The sequence below is a fragment of the Temnothorax nylanderi genome, unplaced genomic scaffold, assembly GCF_030848795.1.
Source record: "Temnothorax nylanderi isolate EJ_2023f unplaced genomic scaffold, tnyl_v1.0 TNYL_tig0029_pilon, whole genome shotgun sequence".
Classification (NCBI taxonomy): Eukaryota; Metazoa; Arthropoda; class Insecta; order Hymenoptera; family Formicidae; genus Temnothorax; species Temnothorax nylanderi.
In genome coordinates, this window is record NW_027249091.1 from 1494824 (window position 1) to 1514900 (window position 20077).

The window sequence follows — 20077 nt, forward strand, 5'->3', positions numbered from 1 at the left end:
TGCGGGTGGCGAGAAGGCAGTGTTGCGACTCTTACCGCGAAAGAATAGAGAAAATTAAACAAGTGTAACTATATTAGGTAAACTCTTCAAACGCGACCCATCGCACTGTTTCGTGATATACTGATATCCCGCGATATAAATTGTTATGCAATGATCTTATTTTTTAATTATTCTGTTGAAATATATCGAACAACATGAGTTCAACTTGTACTCGAAATTTCTTTTATATAGCGGAAAAATGAAAATTGCAGCATATAGCATCTCAATGATAAATTTCTTTAAAAAATAATTTATCAGAATTTTTGTGAATGTCTAAGAAATATTTTCTCGAATCCATATATACATATCTTTAGAAATAGTTTTATCAGATTCAACAAAAGTGAAATTTCACTTGCATCACGCAAGAAAACGAAAGTTTAAACGGAAGGTACTATCCCCATTGTATTTTTATAAAACAATATATTGTTTATAAATTTAATAATAAAGTTAACACAACTTTATATATAATAAAATTAATTCCTGTTGACACAATTACAGATTATACTAGCTTTTTTTAGAAAAATTCTTGTCGGCGCCCATGGCGTTGACTCGTTCGAAACAGCACGCGTACGCAGAACACCGATTGTTGGAGCCTTTATGGCTCGTAAATCTATTCTGTCGCTACGCGATCTTTCGATCCCTTTCTTTGCTCCAGCAGAACTGCGACCTGCGTAAGTTTGGCGCCGGATCGTCCATCATTATACGACCCGGTCTTTATAAATACGGAAATGTTACAAAGTATTCTCAATAAAAGATTACTTCTCACCTTTGGCTAATTTTGATCGGCTTAGTTTTTTACTATGAGTAGCCACGATGTAAAGATAAAGTCAACAACACGATTTGTTATATTTTTTTATAGGGTAAACTCGGATAAGATGGCCATACAGGGAAGATGGCCAACCTATGTTCTTTCAATCTAGCTCGCCATGAAACATCGAATGAACATTGGTAGCCATCTTCCTGTATGGCCATCTTACCCAAGTTTACTCTATTTTATAAAACGTCTACGTCTATGCTGAGACCGAAATGCATGACGTTATTACGGTCGTTGAAGATTAAGTACAGAAAAAGGGAACACAAGGATAATAATTTTTTATGATACTCGATGTATGTAGGTACGGAGAAAAATATCGTGTGCGCATATACGTACATACACGTACACACAGAGAGAAACTCAATGGTAATAGGAACCTGTCAATAACGCTCGATATAACGCTCACTGCGTGAGACTGCGCTTTTTTTCAGACACCGCAAATAACATACGCGTGCATGTCATATTTGAAGAGCTAATAGAAAAGGCGGAAAAGGAAAGGTAATGATAGGATATTCTATGTACGTAAGCCTATAAATTATAGAATGACAAGTAGGTAACGACACCATGGAGTTGTCGGACAGCTTGTACTTTCTGTTTCTGTTAAGAAGTTATCCTTTTGCGCGCCAGTCACGTTACAATTTATAATATGATTCACTGTATCAATCACGTTAAGTGAGAAGACGTGAGAACTAATATTCTATTTTCCTCTATCTTTTTTATAACGTTATGTAATCCTATTAAATTATTTCTTAAATTAATAATTTTACTTTTTTAATTAATAATTTTATTACTAATGTAATAAATGTATCACTAATGTAATAAAATTATAGTTTTTAGAAACTGTAATTGTAAGAAGATTTATAGAAGAATCAAGTTTTACTAACTTTTTTGGCACTATTTAAATCCTTTTCTGCTTTCAAAAGAAAACAGATATAAATTATGGAAAAAGAATATTATTACTTAGAAAAAGAACAGAGATATAAAAGAAAATAGAAAATGTTGAGCGCTTTTGGAAAAAAAAAACTTGTCATGTCTGACCATCATGTCTGTATTCACTTAGCGACCAGCCGCAGGAACGAAGTCTTCCGTGTCGGGCTTGTGAGCGAGACGAAAGCGACGCTTTCACGGTTACCTTCGGCGCGTCGAGACAATGTCGCTTGGCAGTAGCCGTAAGTTTAACGGTGGTCAGTCGGTCGAGAGAGAGAGAAAGAGATAAGGGGAGAGAGAGGTAGAGAGAAAGACAGAAAAAAGAAGAACCGGGTCATCACGTTTTCCTTGGTAGCGATGGTGGCGGCGGCGACCCCGTCCGTCCTTCTCATCTTCGAAGCTTCGAAATGTACTCGCATTTGCCGACGGTTCACACTGTTCGTCGCGGTTACACTTGCTCTCGAGGTTGCTACCAGCAACAGCGAAAGATTGGTAACGGTCACCGCCGCTCCGCTCTGCTCGGATGCTCCTTTTTCGCCACCCGCTCCTCCATTCGTCGCCTCACGACTCCGGGTAACCTTTACTTAGCGTACACTTCCACGGGGAGGCAAAAACACAGCCGGGCGGGCGATGACTCTCAAACATCAGAGGCCCGGCGCCCGCCTCGCGGGAGCGTCGTCTTCCTTTCCCGCGAGATCGTTTCTTTTTCTCTCCCTAGCAATCGCTACCCGACCGGGTCAAGAGGAAAGAGCCAAAATGAAATGTAAAAAAATGAGGGGAAAGAAAATAAATTGACTTTTATGACTTCCTCCGCAGGAACGCATTAAACAAGGAGGCATTTGCCTTATTTTACACAGTACGTGTTTATAGATAAAATTAACAAATAATAACATAAATTTGAACAAATAGTTTTCCCTCTCCTTCTGTCCGGGTAAAATAATTTTGTAAAGTTTCTTGGAGATAAACTTTAAATTTAACTTGAGACTTAAACTGGAGTTCAAGTCTAAACCATTATTGTCCATTTCTACCAATATATATTAACTTTAATCTCTGTTTAACTTACTTTTTATCCTTTTCTAATTTTTAAAACTAGAAAAAGATAAAAAAATCAATTAAACAGAGATTAAAGTTAATCTATATTGGTAGAAATGGACATAAGAAAGTCTTGTCAAGATAGCATCGAGAAATATCAATTTATATAATTGAAGCATATGTTAATGATGGAAAGTGCAATTATTTCTTCAAGAAACACGTACTTAGCAATAGCTGATCAATATTTCTTAACATTTATTCGTAGGATTCAATCTAAATTTATTGAAAATCCGTTAGAAGTTTATTAAAAAATATCTATAAAGATATTAACATATGTATGTTTCAGTAAAAGAAGTGTTTGCGCTCCACATCTCATGTTTGATCACGTTTAAGCAAATAACATACAAAAATTTGACTGTGTCGACACGTGTGTCTCGTATCTTATAAATGATACTTTTTCGCGCTCGGGAATTCATTTAATGATGCTTCAGAGTTCAGATAATAAGTTTGTCGTTCGCACGCGAACAGTGTCCAAATGTCATAAATCAGTGTACCCTAATAAAAGTCGTTGCATGTGTTAGATGTTAGCTCTAAACATGGCAATATATCTTATAAGAATTGTTAAATTATAAATTTGTACTTCTACACTGTACTTCTACTGTAAAAAAAGCCTAGTAGTTCTTAATTTAAATGTAACATTTTAAGCCTTTCTAGCAATTACATATATATAAGCAATTTTTATATCATTAAACTCTTAAAAATTATTGCATGAATTACGTTCATATTTATCTTCACAGTCCCAGTTTTTAATACATTCCCCGTCCTACAAATAACGCATTTTAAAAGAATTACGTTAAAACACATAGCTTTAAATCTTATTCATTTTCGTGAATTCTTAATCAAATATTTCACAATATTACAACATAATTTCAAATATAATCTCTTAATTTTTTACCAATTTTAGCATTGACTGATGCTGATGATGTCGAAATATTGGCTCTATTTCTATCAAATATCTTTATTATTCCAATAAGGTTTATCAAGTTCGCGCATGTGTTAATGGAGATTAAAAAGAGCACATATTTGCACTCGATCAACGTGCGAACAAAGAAAGGTGCGAGCAGGGATATTCGGAGGAACATAAAATCGCGGAGGAGAATGAGCGGAAAACGGAGGCGGAGATGAAGGAGGAATAGGGTTCCTCCTTCCAGGCCTACCGTCACGAGAATCGCCGCTAATAGCCGCTTAAACGTGAAAGTAGTAAAGCCACAAGTGGTACGTGACTCCTCGTGCAGCCCTAAGAGGCCTATCCTAGCTGAAGGGCTACCCGACAGTCGGTAGTCGTAAAAATTCCTCAAGAACGCGGCGAAACAGAAGATCCTCAGACTTTCAGTCCTCCCGCCTCTCTCTCTTTCTCTCTCCCCCGCGCCCCGTCCTTACAACCTCCGCCTATTCCGCCTCTTTGTCCCTCATTCCGTCGCTTCGACTAGAGAACTTTTCTGCGGCGCCGCCGCTTTTCTTTCCCTCCCAGAGCGCGGTTCTTTTTTCCGGCTCCGCTGGCCGAGAGAACGAGCCGAACGGTGCATCGTGGCGCATCGCAGTGCAGAGTAAACGTACGTAAGGCGACGTAACGCCACGTAACGAACATAATTACGCGCGCCAGTCCTTCGTACACGATAACCTGTTAATCCCTTATACCGCGGCTTTTCTCGGCCAGGAGAGCACGTATCGGCCAGCTCTTTTACGCGAGTAAAAGTTCTCTCTCCCTCTCGTTTTCGTCTCCCTCTCTTCTCTCTCTCTCTCTCTCTCTCTCTCTCTCTCTCTCTCTCTCTCTCTCTCTCTCTCTCTCTCTCTCTCTCTCTCTCTCTCTCTTCCCCAACGGATCGTGTTTAAAGTGGAGTCTGCTGGTTTTACAGGTTGTAAAATCAGTCTAACGCGTCGTTAAATTACGGGGCTGCTCCGGGACTGGGCGATTGGGAAAAAGAATGGACCGTGAGACGCCGCCGATTAAACGTTCGGCCGCGCGCTACACGCTTGTCCTTAAAGCTGTTGTGAGCTGAGAGCTCGTTCATTCTTACGCTGATTTCACGTGTAGGATTGTTCGATGAGCTCTTCGTTACGCGGCCACTCGTATTTCGTGAAAGTCAAATGCAGCTCGCAAACGAATCCGCGTCTTATGCAAGTCTATAAAACTAATCGTTCTAAGTAGTTGTGGTAAACAATGGTCAGACGAATTTAAAAACTCTACGCAACTCTACCTATGCTATCTTATGCTCGAACGTATTATTTATTTAAATCGCATAAGTTAAATACCAAAGAACTTATAATAGACTCTGATTAATTAAATTTTTATTTGATCGGAATAATTGTTTGAGAGAAAAATAATCTAAGAAACAAAAGTAAAGGTAACCGTTGAATTTCCTTGAAGTATTTTAGTTCTGATATATATACATCAAAATCTTGTGTATGTGTGTAAATATAAAATTTATAACGTACGCAAAATACTACGCAAAGAAACATAAATAAAATGAATGTAAATAAAATAAATTTCTAAAATTTATTATTTTGGATCTAATTTTAATAATGCACGTTGCGACGTAAGGATATCCGTGTCGGATTCTGCAAAATCGTAAAACTCATAAAAATGAACAACCAAGTTTCTGTTACGACGTCCACGGTCGACGTAGTGCCGGACACGCTTCGCTATACAGCCTAACTTTATCTCCCTGTTGGATCGTATAAGGTCAGATCTGCTTTGTATCCTTCGTTGATCACCCACGCCTATACCCACAGCCATTGTTCGGCGTAAGAAGGTTGTTTCGAGCGAACAGGTTCGCATTAAGGCGAAGAATCCGATGTTTCCTGGAAACCACTTGACGATGTGACGCGCGGGCTTTCGAATCGCGATGCTCACGCTATTCGGTGGAGTGTCTTTTGCTGCGTACCGAGATTCGAGATTAGCCATATGGGATAAAAGCCCCGCTCGATTCGCTGATTGCCCATCTGTTGTGAGCGCAATCCAGTTAGAAATAAATACACCGTCCGCGTGAATCTACGATCTCATTCAGAATTTTGCTGTCAAATTGATCGAAGGTGTTGATTTTGTTCCAATTCAGAACAATATTTTCCTCAAACAAATCCTTATGTATATATTTTTCTTTATATAGTTTAATAATTTGTCCACGAGTAAAACTACATTTTGATTGTAGTGTATTTAAAATAAATACACGTTTTACGTAATTTATTTAAAATAAATGTACCTACATAATACAATTTCTATCATAAACATTTGAAATGGAAACCTATAAAGAATGCACACACATACGCATTAATTATAAATTTACGAAATAAGGAAATATTATGGAAAAGTAATAATTCATAATTTTAAAATATCATCATTATTATCAACAAAAGTATCATCCAATGCCGTGTAAAAATATAACAGACATTTTTCTTCTTTTGCATTTTAAAATAAATTTTTCTTATTTCCATGTAGAATATGATTTTTATATGAGAAGAAATAATATAGTTTGCTATATATTTCAGCATTTAAGCAAGAGAAAAAATGGAAAAAAACGGCAGTCAACAGAAAAAAGGTGGGAAGAGAATCCTTACGACATGGATTGCTTTCTGCTGAACGGAGGCTACAGCGTCTGTGTTCGCTCTACGACAAAATGGGATCCGCGCCAAGAATGCAAAGCGATTAGAAGGATGCACACCGGCGCTTTTTGCGGCATTACTAAACCTACACTCCTTACAACGACAACAAGCGAGGCAAAGAAATATCCGCACCGACAAAGTCGCCGAGTTTACCCAGTCGAGCGAGGAAACGCGGCGATTCTTCGTCGTCATCCTTATTACCTTCCGTTGACGATGATGGTTTTGCGGTTGCCGATTCAGGCTGGCGACTCATCATCGAAAGTGAGAGCGAGCGTTGCATTTCGATGCTAATTGCGCTTCAGATTTAAATGAGCGAATAAACGATCAATGAAAGTGGTTCACGAGCACAAATTGAGCAGATTGGTTCAATAACGGGAGCTCGAGTTGAGCGAAATATCCTGTAGAACTGTAGCAAAATTCTTACGAAATGTCTTTTAAAATTCTTATAATATTTCACAATTCTCATTACGAAACATGAATACAAAAGATGTAACTTACAATAGTTTTTCAGTTTTCATTAGTTTCAGAATTTTATTATATCGCAATTATAATTTAATAAATCAAATTTTTAAATAAAATGAAAAGAAAACGATTTTCACGCACAATTATTCAAACTAATTATTAATTTTGTTTTTACAAGCAAGCCTTATCCTTGGTATCATAAATTGCGTCGAATACGTATGTAATTTTGAGGTTGAGGTCATTTGCACAGATCGTGTACGCTGAATTAGCACTGCTGCGGTAACAGTACCGCAAAGATGTCATCGGATGTTACTACTTGCTTAAACATACCTACAGCACGTAACATCATGACAATTATGTTATTAACTATGTCTGTTTCATCAATAGTTTATAACACGTTTCGTCAGCAACGAGCACATGCATATTTCGAACGAATACATTGTTAAATGTCTAACATATTGCAAAAGATATGCATTTTATGCAATTTATATATTTCAAAGTATTCGATAATGATTTATGTATTTTTTCAGAATTAATATTTGAAATACGCGTTTGGCTATTAGATTTTTAAAAATAGAAATTGCTGATGAAATATTATACTGTAACGTAACAAATTCTTTAGTGAATTAGATGCGATAGATTTTTATAACGATAAGTTTTTAACCGATACATACATCATTTTAATGTACGTTATCATTGAATCCTTTATGTAACCAACACTTTCTTGCTCTATGCACGAAAATAAAAATACTTTACATAATACCTATTACTCTCCTTTTTTAGAGTAACAATTCCTACTTCGATTAAATTTTTGAAATCGTGTGTTTAATTCTCTTTCCCACAGTCTTATCTTCCTTTTTCCCATTCGAAAGTATGAACATATATTGTGCCATCCTAAAAGCAGAAAGCGTAGAAAGGTAACTGAAAAGAACAGAATTCAAAGACCGTAGGTCACTGTTGCAGGTTAACGATCCTTGGAGAGAACCGCGGCAAATCGCTACAGTAAATCGCTATCGGAGCCGTTGTAAAGGATACCCCGTGTTAACTTATCCCGATAGGCCGCGGAACGCGTTCAGTGTTAGAGCGGCTGGAATGGCACGCAGCAAGGGGCAACATGAGCTGCAGGAAGCAAGATTAGGGCCGGTGCACCTGCGCCCGGCGCTGGTATAATCGTACATTAAGTGCCTCTAATCCGATAAGAAATTGACTGACAAATCGCCCTACTCCGGCGCTCCCAGACACACGCACGTGTACGCGTACACATGTATACGCGAATGCCGCTATACGAGCCGGCTGAAAGAGAGAGTAAAACTTAATGTCAGCCGACGCTCCGTCATTCCCAAGGAACTCTCTACGTATTAACTGCGAATCGACTGCGCGTTATTTTCTCGACCAGATCAAACGCGTTCGTTTGTATTAGAAAACTGGAAGTAATTTCTCGACATATAATTCCACAAATGTAAAAAAAAGAAGAAGAGAAATGCGCCAGCGTGCGTGTATTACATGATAAAGACATTCACCGCACTTGGTTTCGTACGAAGTTATAATTACGCAAATACTTAAAGCATTTTGCGTTTAACATATTGACTTATCATAACTTTTATTTAAGAATGGTATTTGAAAGGTTCGGACGCGTCACGTTTTGTTTCCTAAAGGCCGAAACGCAATTGAGCAATAACGTATTCCAACTGGAGAAAGGAGGTATTTGATAAATACCAGTAGCGAAATAGATAGTCTGTAGAACAGTCATTTCACAGCTACTCGTCGGGGAATACACCGAGGATGGTATAATAGATAGTATCAATATCTTAGATTGCGTAAGGAACATATTGCCGCAATCTCGGTGGTGAAGAGTGAATCCTACCTTGTTCACCAGCGTCAGTCGGGCGACGTCAACGTGCAAATTCGTCGTGTTACCACACTCGTGTTCACACTTCCTCACTGATCAATTCGAATGGTAGCCACCCCCTCGTTTACGCGCGAAACTCCACTGTCACTCTCGCCTAATGAGATGTACTCGACGTTGCGAGCTCTCAACTCTTTCCCCGCCGCGCCGCGCCGCTCGCTTCGACTTGCGTGACCTATTCAACCAACTCTGTTTCTTCAGATCTACTTAATTATTATTATCGAGCAGGGCGCTAATAAAGTCAAAACAAAACGCGTATTTCTTTAATAAGTCTATTGACTGTTGGTCTCTTTTCTAATTATATAAATTTTTGCGTGATATCTATAAGTCAACATCGAAAAAGTCCATCTTGATAATCAAGCACTTCTCCCTCCCTGTCTCCCCCGTCTCTCTTTTTATATTTCTCTCTACTCGTTCTCAGCAGCCTTCTCGTTCCCTTCTACTCGTGGGATCCTGCGATCGCGAGGAGAGCAAACCGGGATGACAATCAAGGTGTCACCTTGACGAGGCGCTACTATGAATTGTCGTGCGGTGGGAGTTTGTCAAGAGGGAGATCTCGCGATGGCTCGAGCCTATGGTCTCGGGAGAACTGACAACGGCCTCCGCTCACCGGAGTAAGGTACACCTTACTACTACTTTACCACTACAGCCGCTAGTGCTACTTCTACTACTACTACTAATGCTAGTCGCGCGCGCGAGATTGCTCTCCCTCTTTCTGCAGTCTCGCCGACCCGTTCGCTCTCCGGCTAGGTGTATCCCTCGCTCTCCCTATCGCCCTCCGTGTCTCTTTCTCTCTTTGTCTCACACCGATACGAAAGCATACTCTCCCCTTTCCTCTCTCTTTTTCCCTCTTTTGTTCGCTTCGTTTGCGCCAATCTTCGTTTTCTCTCGGCACTACTCGACCGACCGACTGAACGTCCTTACCACACGCGAACGGCGCACCCACATGAGCTCGCCTCGGCCTCGTCGCTCGTGTTCGCACGCCGGCACCGGCGACGTGTGGAAGCCGGGGCACGCGTGTACGCGCATCCCGCGCGGCGTGTAAAGAACGCCGGGGATGCTGCAGTAGAGACTACTATGTCGTCAGCGTCTACCGCCGCCGCTGCCGCGGACCGTAAAGACGGCTCTCGTGGGACCAGCAGGTTGCACCGTGCCTTTTCACACCCTTTTTTCGCGCGTCGTGATGCCGTCGGTGATATCTATTGACGGCTAAACTTATAGTTATAATAGATTTTTTGCACTTACACTTAGCTGAAAATGCATTGTGACAAATTTAGATAGACCGTCGGAGAAGATGAGGTACCATTAAATGTAACTAGTTTAACATTTAATAAATTTGGACTTTTTTGCAATTCTTACGTAGAACGCGTAGATATTTGATTTAACGAATGTTTTTTTGAGCTTAGTGCCAAATATCAGTAATGAAATAAGTTTAAAATGGATTTATGCCTCGACAAAAACATATTCTAAGGTGATTTTATTGTGAAACTAATAAGATACAAAAATTAAATGCAGTCCGTTATAATGCACAGATTTTATCTATACAATCAATTCGTATATCTTTATCGACGATAAATCAATATCAATGTAAAAGTTTTGACAAAAACTTGTTCTTGGTTTCTTAAGTTTTTGTAACGTTTAACTTAATAAAAAAAGTTTTTACGCATATAAAAATCTGAACTTATTCTTCTTTTTCCTAAATTAAGTTTTGCTTCTATTTCTGCTCAAAATTATTCGCTATTAATCACAAAAGAGTGTATATATGAGTGCATGTGTCATGTGTAAATGTGTGAATGTTCGCAGAGTATTGAGCTCTGGTTCCTAGGTTTGCTAAGTCCAAATGATTACGCGGATCAGTTATTTCTGCGGAAACAATCCATTTTTTGTATATTTTATATCAAATTTACTACAATGCGCTTGACAATTTTGTGATCTTGGATAGCTTTAAGCTTAAGCTGTAGCTTTGTCGGCAACTTTGTCGCTGTCGCTATCGCTATCACTATCGCCTATTGTGCAAGGGGCTTTAGAGTTATAATGATGTCGTACCCAACGTAATCAATTAAATGCAGTAAACTAACAATAAGCTGAATCCTAATTATTTTACATTGTTTAGTTCTCACGTTTATCACGGATTTGTTACAAATTTTCGTCAGAACATAATATATTCCCAGCTAATCCCTCATTAACGCCGCAGCGAAAACGAAACGTGCGCATTCAGTAGCTTCAAACTGTAATGATACTTTCAACAAAAAGAAAAAACCACAGATCGTGCCGCCCGCGCCGGCGAAACCATAGTTGCAGACACACCTTGCGGTCGCGAGAATATCAGGGTGTGACGAGGATAAACGGTAGTCAGCAGCGTATGCCTGTGTCTATTTCAAATAGTCATTACTATGATTGTGTGCTGCAACTGGTTAAGACGCTCAGTAGAGCATTAACCTATGCTGGCAATGCTTCGAAAAGAGGAGTAGAAAGAATCGCATACTTTTGACAACTTGTTTTTTTTTTCGACAAAACACACTCAATTTAGAAACTGTGTAAAGTAAGCCTAATTTATCTGAAATAAAATCAGAAAAAGTACAGAATGTCCGTATTTTCTTATCACGATATCATTAAATTCAAAAATAACACATAATAAATGAAATTACAAACTTTTGATCTACAGGTAATTTAATCTTGCAGTTGGATTTATATTATCGAAACTTAATTTCGCTAACGAAACTACAACTATTTCTTTATTATTGTGCAAAAATATCCAAAGTTAAGAATCATGTAACGTAGATAAATAAGTTTGCAATAAAGCAACTGCAAAAAATAGTTGAATAAAATCTCATAGTTTGCCATTCAGTACAGATTTCTTAAGACACGCTTCTTGGGCGAGACGCAAGGCACTCGTGATTACGCTCATTATCGCAGCATCGCATCTGAGCGTAATCTTGAATATAATTGCGGACACCTGACGAGAGCAGTTTCAGCAAGGGCGATTGCGCACTTGGTGTGCCACGCGCTAAGAAAATTAAGTAAACTATTATCGCTTGCGACGAAATAAATCGAAATGCCCATTTTAATTCTTCACGTGATTTTAATCGATTATATACTTATTATTGTATTTAATTTTATAAATTAGTCGTAAACGTTATTTACCAAAGTTTTTGCATAAATTTTATTTCTTTCCGTGTTATAACTTAATTTCTTCATTATGTTTTACAACACTAATAATAATTACAGAAGAATCAATGGAAGTATTTCATTATATCCAGAGTTTTATAAGAATGTTATTTATAACGTCCAGTTGATACTCGATAGATTAGAAATTATTATCAATGATATTAGAATAATAAAACACGATACTGAGAGACATATATCTTGAATAGCGAAGGGAACAATGATTTAGCAGTGCACTGAGATCGACAAGATCGAGTCGCCGCAGCAGTGATTCGAGAGCCAAGTCCATTACACGGTGTCCACGCTCGTGAGTTAGATTTAGGCGAATCTTGCAAATGAGCCTCCACCGTGCATTTGCCGTTTTATTTCCTGGGTCATAAATATGCTCGCGAGGTGAACGAAACGGTTGGATGAGAGTGAGCGAGGGAAAAAGAGAGAGGAAAGCACGCGGAGAAAAGGAGTCCCGCGAGAAGGGAAGAGAAAGAGGGAAGGGTTGGTCGAGGGGGACAGTGCAACATCGTATTTTCTGTTCGTTCATGCGGAATCGGCATGTCGTAGATATCGTTCGCGACCTTACTCTCCCGGTGGCGGAGTCCGGGCTCGGCTTCGGTTAACGGTGTATCGTGTCGGTGCTGTTCTCTTCTCGATTCACGAGGTAAGGACGCGGCGCGGAGTCGTGGGCCTTTTACGGCGTGCACGCTAAATCGTCGGAATATGTACCAATAGGAAGGCGATGGCCGGTATAACAACGGCGAATGCCGCCGCAAATGCGCTGCAAAAGAAGCCGTTTATTACGCACCGCTGCGGCGATGGCAGCGACGATTGCATCTCGCGAATATGTGTATCGGCGAGGAGATACGCGCAACACGACGCAACGCCGGCGGGAGGGCGAGTAAGTGAGAATTGCACGCGGTGCGACTTATCATCGAGGGTGCGCTTTCGCGTTCGCCGCGACAACCCGTTAGTATTACTCTTCCATTTTTCCTCGAATCATAAGTGTAATATGCGAATACAAAATATAATATATAATATAATAAGTATACACTGTACTGTTAAAATACCTTTTGAGTAAGCTTTCTACACCAAAATTTATTTTACTGTAAACAGTGTAAACTTACAGTTTTTTTAAATAGTCTAAGTATGTTGCTTTATTTATTGCATTTGATCGATCGAGATTATTTAAAGCAAAAAGCACTTCCCCTAAAATATTTATTATAGATTACTGTTTAATAATATCTGATGTATATAATAAAAATCGTACATATTACATATATATATCTATAAAACATATAGACTTGTTTCTCGTGACAATACCCACCGCGATCCCGCCGGTGAAATTATCGATTTGCGACAACCTGAGGAGGACGTGCTCACCATAATTTTCGATATTATTCCAGAGAGAGAAAGAATGAGAGAGAGAGAGAGAGAGTCGTGCCGCGTAATCTCCATAGAGAAAAGAAACCCGCGCACGATGGAAGCGCGCGGCGTTCCCTGAATGGTGCAATAAAATTAGGCTACCATACATAATGCGTCCCGAGGCGCGCCACCGACAGACGGGACTCCCATACCTTCGCATTATCCCCGCGGTAATTCTCGGGTACGCGAAACGCATTAGTCATTTTCGCGTAGGGTGGAGAACCTGCGCGGGGAGCAGGAGAATGAAGAGGAGGAGGAGAAGGAGGAGAAAGAGGAAAAAAAGAAGAGAAGGAGGAGGGGGAGGAGTAGGGAACTGACTTATATTCATCCACCTAATCCCCCTCTGATGATCAAAGATCCCCGACTGTTGGCGGCACCGTGGACGCGCGGGCAACAACGACCGCCGCCGCCGCGTGCAGTTTCTTCTACGCTGCTGCCGCACCGCATCGCGCCGTGGGGTAATACAGAAACGATCCGTGCACTTCCGACGAGCGATTCACGTTTTCCGCGGCACGGCTACTTGGGAGGCGAGCCGGTTGAATTAACTTAGCCTAACGCCTCGTTTGCCGTGGCTCTCCGCGTGCGCGCTTCTGCGGTTGCGTGCACGTATGTTGCGCCTCGCATGCGTCTGGTCTGATGCGTTCCGCATATACGTGTATACGATGCATACACGTCGGGTCGTACACACGCATACGCGCATGGAATACGCGTTGTTCGTCCCTCGCGGTGGCAGCGGCCGCGCGAGAGAAGCCCACTGGACAGGGGTAATAAAGCAACAAGACAATGACGGTGATTTACGCGGTCCTACGGCAAATGGGCTTACCCGTAAATTTTTGCGCGGGCAGCACGCGCGTCGGCGCGAGAGAAAGGTGGAGAGACCCCGCGCGCGATTTATTAATCTCGTCCGTGCGACACGCACGTAGATGCGACTCAGACTCGGCTCAGCTTGACTGGACGCGGGACGACGCGGCGAGGCCCAGGTGCTCTCTGGTGCTAGAGGATTATTTATTTATATAAAATACGCGGCGATATATCTATCGAGCTCTATATGAATGGAACTGGGAAATGCGATTAGAATATTTTTCATGTATAATGCTACAACAAATAATTTTCACAGGAATTTCTGTCCTATGTTTTGCGTAACGCAAATAATGCATTAATAGAATGTTAGTTGAAACGGTAGATAATTTTCTTTACTCTTGATAGAGAAAGAAGATTTTTTTGAGAGACAAAGGCGTTAATGTCAAAGATAAAAGATTCTCGTTTGTGAGTAAAAATAAAAAATCAAATATCTGCGCAAATTCATAGAAGACTTTTTTCGCGATAATTGTGTGAGCATAAATCATGGTAGTCACGGTTGCACGCTATTCGCAGATGTTACTGGAAATCCATCGATGATGATATAATTGCAATTATAGCTTCGAAAAAATATATAGGTATTACGAAAATTGTAAACCGCATGTTAATTTAAATTTACCCACATATTGACCATGGCTTCGTAAAATACAATAAAGCACAATAAAGTGATTGTCACATGTACGCTGAATGCATTCGTATGCAACAATTATGAATTGGCTAAATATTCATCTATCTGTGTATTCAAATATATGTATAAAAGATGTTTTATTGATATCACTTATTTTATTAAATTTCTTCGTTTAACCAATTCTTAATGATTAAACAAAGAAACTTAATAAAATGATTGATATCAATAAAGTATCTTATATATATATATATATATATATGTGTATAAAAGATACCATTTAAACATAAGAAGAATACATGATATATGATTCTACGAAAGTATAGAAGTGAGCACGTCAGTACTTAAAATATATATTCGTTACGTACTATTATTAATATACTCGGTATATCTAACATATAGGTCGGCGATATTCGTTAAGCATGCCAACGCCTACAGGAAGGTCGACGTACTCGTAAAGAAGACCAGATACGACAGAGTTAATTAACGTAATTGTTATTACGGAATGTTACTAACGGAAACACAACGAGTAATTCTTCCGTACGTCCGTGTAAGCTATTGCGAAAGATTTGTTTCAAAATTATTGTCGTAAAGTTGTAACAGATATCATCGTTTTTGCTTTATAGAGCGGATACGATATCATTTTTTCTCTTCTCCTGACAACGTGGATAAATGTAACGATTATATAGCGTGTCTGGGTATTTAATTTTTTATTTTAATTCTAAACTCCAAAAATAGAATTAGATATAATCTGTTTCAATGTTAAAAATTTTAATGTTATTATAATTAACAAATTTGTATTTTTATATAATATTTTTAATGCAGATAGATTTTATTTTAATGATTTGTGTGTGTTTCTCAGGATTTTTAAAAATATAGAACACCATATTCGAATAAGATACAAGCCGTTTTCGGTCTAAGCTTAGATCTTAGGCCGCGCGTCGTACCAATTCGACCACTGAGGCATGTGGTAATATTTATCGCAATAACCGGTTAATATTGAAACGGATTAAATATAAAATATGTAAACAATTTTGCAAATTGCAGAGGATTTAAGGGATTAAATAATATTTTCTAATAGAGAAACTGATTTATATGACTTATTTATCTATTTTTAAATCTGACATCTCTTTAGTGATTCTACTTGTTACTGCTTTAACATCACGTTAAGAGAAACTAATATTACAGGAGTAACGATCTTATAAAGTTCGTCAAACGTAACTACATGAGAAAAGGTGAAACGGAAAAAATGATTGAAGAAAAATGAATGTCATTTGTCAGTATTAGGTACCGTAATGTGAGTATAAAAGCATAAATTGTTACGAAAAAAAATTGTATAATAACGAAGCCAAAGTAATATATGTTATATATATAATAAAATATATTTCTATACTTATTATTATTAATGATAATGTCGATAAGTTAATATCGACTAAAATATATTACATATTTGCTTCAGTTAAAAAAATTGACATTTACCTCGACATTTACTTATAATAATATTTACTGCTTATATAATTGTATGATATTTAAAAAAATCCAATGTCCATAACATTATAATTTCGAATTAATCATTTTGTTAAAGGCATATATCACTATTAACACATATATTGTGCAGTGTTGCACATAAATTAATCTCGCTTGAGATATATTTACACATGAACACATGTACTTTTACTACAATTAGTGAAAGTATCATTTTATGTACAGTATTATCTTAATAATTATTATAATAACTCGTGATATTGCATTAAATGTTTGGAAACAATTAATACAATTACGTACATCGTTCTAACTATCAAAGCATATAACATTTTATCACGAATAGTAACCGTTCAGTCAGATAAATTACCACATATATAATTTTATCGCTATTGACTTTTTTTATTCTTTATGTACCTACATATTTATATTTTTTTATGGAAATGGAAAGTGAATTAATACGGCACTGCAGGCGGCCATGTCTACGCTTATGCAGCATAATTTGACTTATGTCGCAATTTCATTTATATGCAGGTGGCATGGATATATATTACGTTGGAATTGAGTTTCTGTGTAGAGTAGCATATCGACACGGCCCAGTCGAGGTCTGGATTAAAAACGTGTTTCTCTCTCACAGTTTGTAATAGAGTCTTCATTTCAGTTTCATTTAAAATGTTACCGTCAGTTGTATATCTGTATATTGCATTATTTTTTACGACAAGGATAATACACGGCCAATGTTCTTCGTGTTCTTGTAAATGTGCATTTTTCACGTATTTTTACAAACGTCGAGAGCGTATTAATACCGTGCGCATGTTATTTCTCAGGTGATCAACCGGATTTAGATTTCGCATCTGGTGTCAATTTACTCTATTACAAATGGTTTGTATCTATAGCTAAATGTCCAAATAATAATTAACAATAATAATTAGTGTAAATTCTCGCTTTTCAGCAATATTGAAATTCCTGCAACAATCGTCTATCCCATCACAGTGCCACAGACGTTACTCAGTGTGTTGGATGATAATAAACGGATAATATTCTACGTTTATGGATATTTGCAATTTCCAGAAGACCCAAATGTTCAGTTAATGATGGAAGGTATAGCGTTTATATGTTAGAACATTACGAAATCAAAACAAGAAGCAATGAGAATTAATGTACGTTTATAATTTATATTAGCGCTTTGTTACGGAAGAACGGAAAACGTTGTGCTACTCGATTGGAGTAAATACTCTAATGGCACTTACGACAACGTTTTCAGAAATGCTGAAAAAGTAGGAAGTTTATTTGCACGAAGTATACAACTGCTTGTGGATAGCGGCCTGGATGTATCAAAAATTTACATCGTAGCGCACTCATTGGGTGCTCACATTGCTGGTTTCGTCGGTAAATGCAACGTCTTCAATATATATCGAATCACAGGTATATAATTAAATTATTTTTAATATGTGTGTGTTTTATTTCTATTTTTAATAAATTAATTTTTATTTCTAATTTTTATTTTTTATTTATTTTATTACTTTAAATAGTTTATTCTTAAATAACAATTATATTTTATGGCTGCAATATTCACTGCCAGTACTAAAAATCTGTAGTTTACGTCACATACACTATAGATTTTTAGTACTGGCAGTGAATAACGGAACGCAGCCTATGTTTTACCTTCATTTATCAATTATCACGTTAACGAGAAGTTGGCAAGAAATCTGTTAAGAAATTTATGATTTGTAGTTTCATGTATATACGGTACATTATAATATACATATTATTTTGAAACATTTCTAAGTGTAAAATTATTGTTTGTAGCATTAGATCCAGCGAATCCTATTTTTTACCTTCCCGGATGTTACCTCACGCGTAACGATGCAGCGTGGGTCGATGTCATCCACACGGACATGGGTGTATATGGCTCTCCGATATCTACGGGAACAGCGGACTATTACGTGAACGGTGGAACTCGTCCTCAACCTGATTGTAAATTGTTTGGCCCCTCGTTAAGCCAGACTGGTAACAATAATGCAACTAAATATAGCATTGTCAACTTTTTGTAATATTGTAAAATAATACCAGCAAATTATTCATTGTTAAATATTCATTAATAATATCTATTAATGAATATTTAACAATGAATAATTTGCTGGTATTATTTTACATTATTACAAAAAGTTGACAATGCTATAATAAATAATAATATCTATTATTGGGCATGTTACAAGTAATTATTAATAGAATTAAGAGAATTGCAATTAATCTGAAAATTGGTAAAGTAGTTTATTGACTTGTATATTGAACATATTATAGTTATTTTTATTATTTCGAGTGTTTGAAGAATTATATCGAACATTGTTTAAAATAATTATGTCAAATGCTTGATATGAAATTGCAAATAGGTAATTTACGTTTTATCCTAATTGATTTTGTTATATTGCTACCAGATCTCTGTAGTCATCAAAAATCAGTCGTGCTATATGCAAAATCGAAACGTCATCCTATCACATATGTTGCAAAGGAGTGTACCTCCTATCTTCACTATATATTAAATACTATATTAAATGATTGCAAGCAGGTTGGGCAGATCGGTATTGGATATACAGCAACAGACATGTAAGATGATACATAATATTTTATTTAATTATTTAGCATAAGTAATCGGATTAACTGTATGAATTGTTTTCATTTAGTAATAAGAAAATGTTAATTTTTAACATTTTTTTTGCAGACGCGGGTCATTTTACCTTTCTACAAATTAAATATAATTCAGTTATATGCCGTATTAGAAGGTTTATTAACGATATTAGCAAAGATTTGTAGAGAATGTAATAATGTGATGAATGTAATAAAATAGAGAATGTTAATTTTGTTATATTTATAATTCTCTTGTATGATTCTGTTGTATGTACACGGAGAGAATTTTCTCTTAAAATTTACCCTGAAATCATGGTAGTTGTGGGACAACCGACAACATGTACCACCAAGAATTTTATGCGAGCTATTTTGATTAATATCTACCATGATAAAAAATATTAATATCTATTACATTAAAATATAAAATATGTTTGATTAATTTTACTAAAATATATCTAGGAAATTTCAATAATTTTTCAAAATTTACCAATCTGCTTGGTAATTTTTATCACGTTGTTTGTAAAATGTCTTTTGTATATTTTAAAAATTCCTTGGTTGCCAAGTTGTCCCAAGTTTGTAGTGAATTTAAAGGTAAAATATAACAAAAAATTCTCTCCATGTAGTGAGTGTCCCAGATTTATCAGATTATTTTCTTTATTTTACAAATTATCTGATAATTATAAAGTCGCATCTTCTTAAAAAAGATTACATGTTAATTTATATTTGAATATATATAAAGCAACTACTATTTGCATCTGTTATTCAAATAAAATCAATAGAAACTTATATCTTTTTATCTTGAATAGAGTTTAACATATATAAAATTTAACCCTTAAATGCCACCCGGGGTCCAGCGGACCCCAGACCCTTTAGAATGATATATTTTCAAATGTTCCCGCCAAAAATGGAGCTCATATTTATTTATTTATTATTTTTTATTTTTTTGATTTTGGAGCCAATATTTTAACTGTTGGCGATCTTAATTTTTTATACTATGTTGAAATTGAAATTTTAACAATATAAGCATTTTATTCTCTTTTCTAAGCCTTGAACAACATTGAAA

The 20077-nt window shown here is 37.1% G+C and overlaps 1 protein-coding gene and 2 long non-coding RNA genes across 4 annotated transcripts in view; 2 read left to right on the top strand and 1 right to left on the bottom strand.

The window, feature by feature from the left end:
- Positions 1-7696, top strand: part of LOC139770422 (uncharacterized) — a 157534-nt gene extending 149838 nt beyond the window's left edge. Inside the window, exon 2 of the long non-coding RNA XR_011717737.1 lies at positions 6359-7696. This is a non-coding gene — a long non-coding RNA (uncharacterized lncRNA). The remainder of the gene's footprint in view (positions 1-6358) is intronic.
- LOC139770421 (uncharacterized) overlaps positions 1-20077 on the bottom strand; it is a 109247-nt gene that overhangs the window by 84658 nt on the left and 4512 nt on the right. The gene's annotated exons all lie outside the window — the stretch shown is intronic.
- LOC139770358 (lipase member H-A-like) lies at positions 16978-19244 on the top strand. Of its 2 annotated transcripts, XM_071702256.1 has the most exons (7): positions 16978-17140; positions 17214-17268; positions 17339-17487; positions 17569-17811; positions 18196-18396; positions 18825-18993; positions 19109-19244. In XM_071702256.1, the coding sequence occupies exons 1-7, from the start codon at positions 17059-17061 to the stop codon at positions 19137-19139; spliced, it is 930 nt and encodes a 309-aa protein (XP_071558357.1). In that variant the 5' UTR covers positions 16978-17058; the 3' UTR covers positions 19140-19244. The 2 variants fall into 2 exon arrangements, with proteins under 2 accessions (XP_071558357.1, XP_071558358.1); XM_071702257.1 differs by lacking the exon at positions 19109-19244 and having other exon boundaries at positions 18825-18997.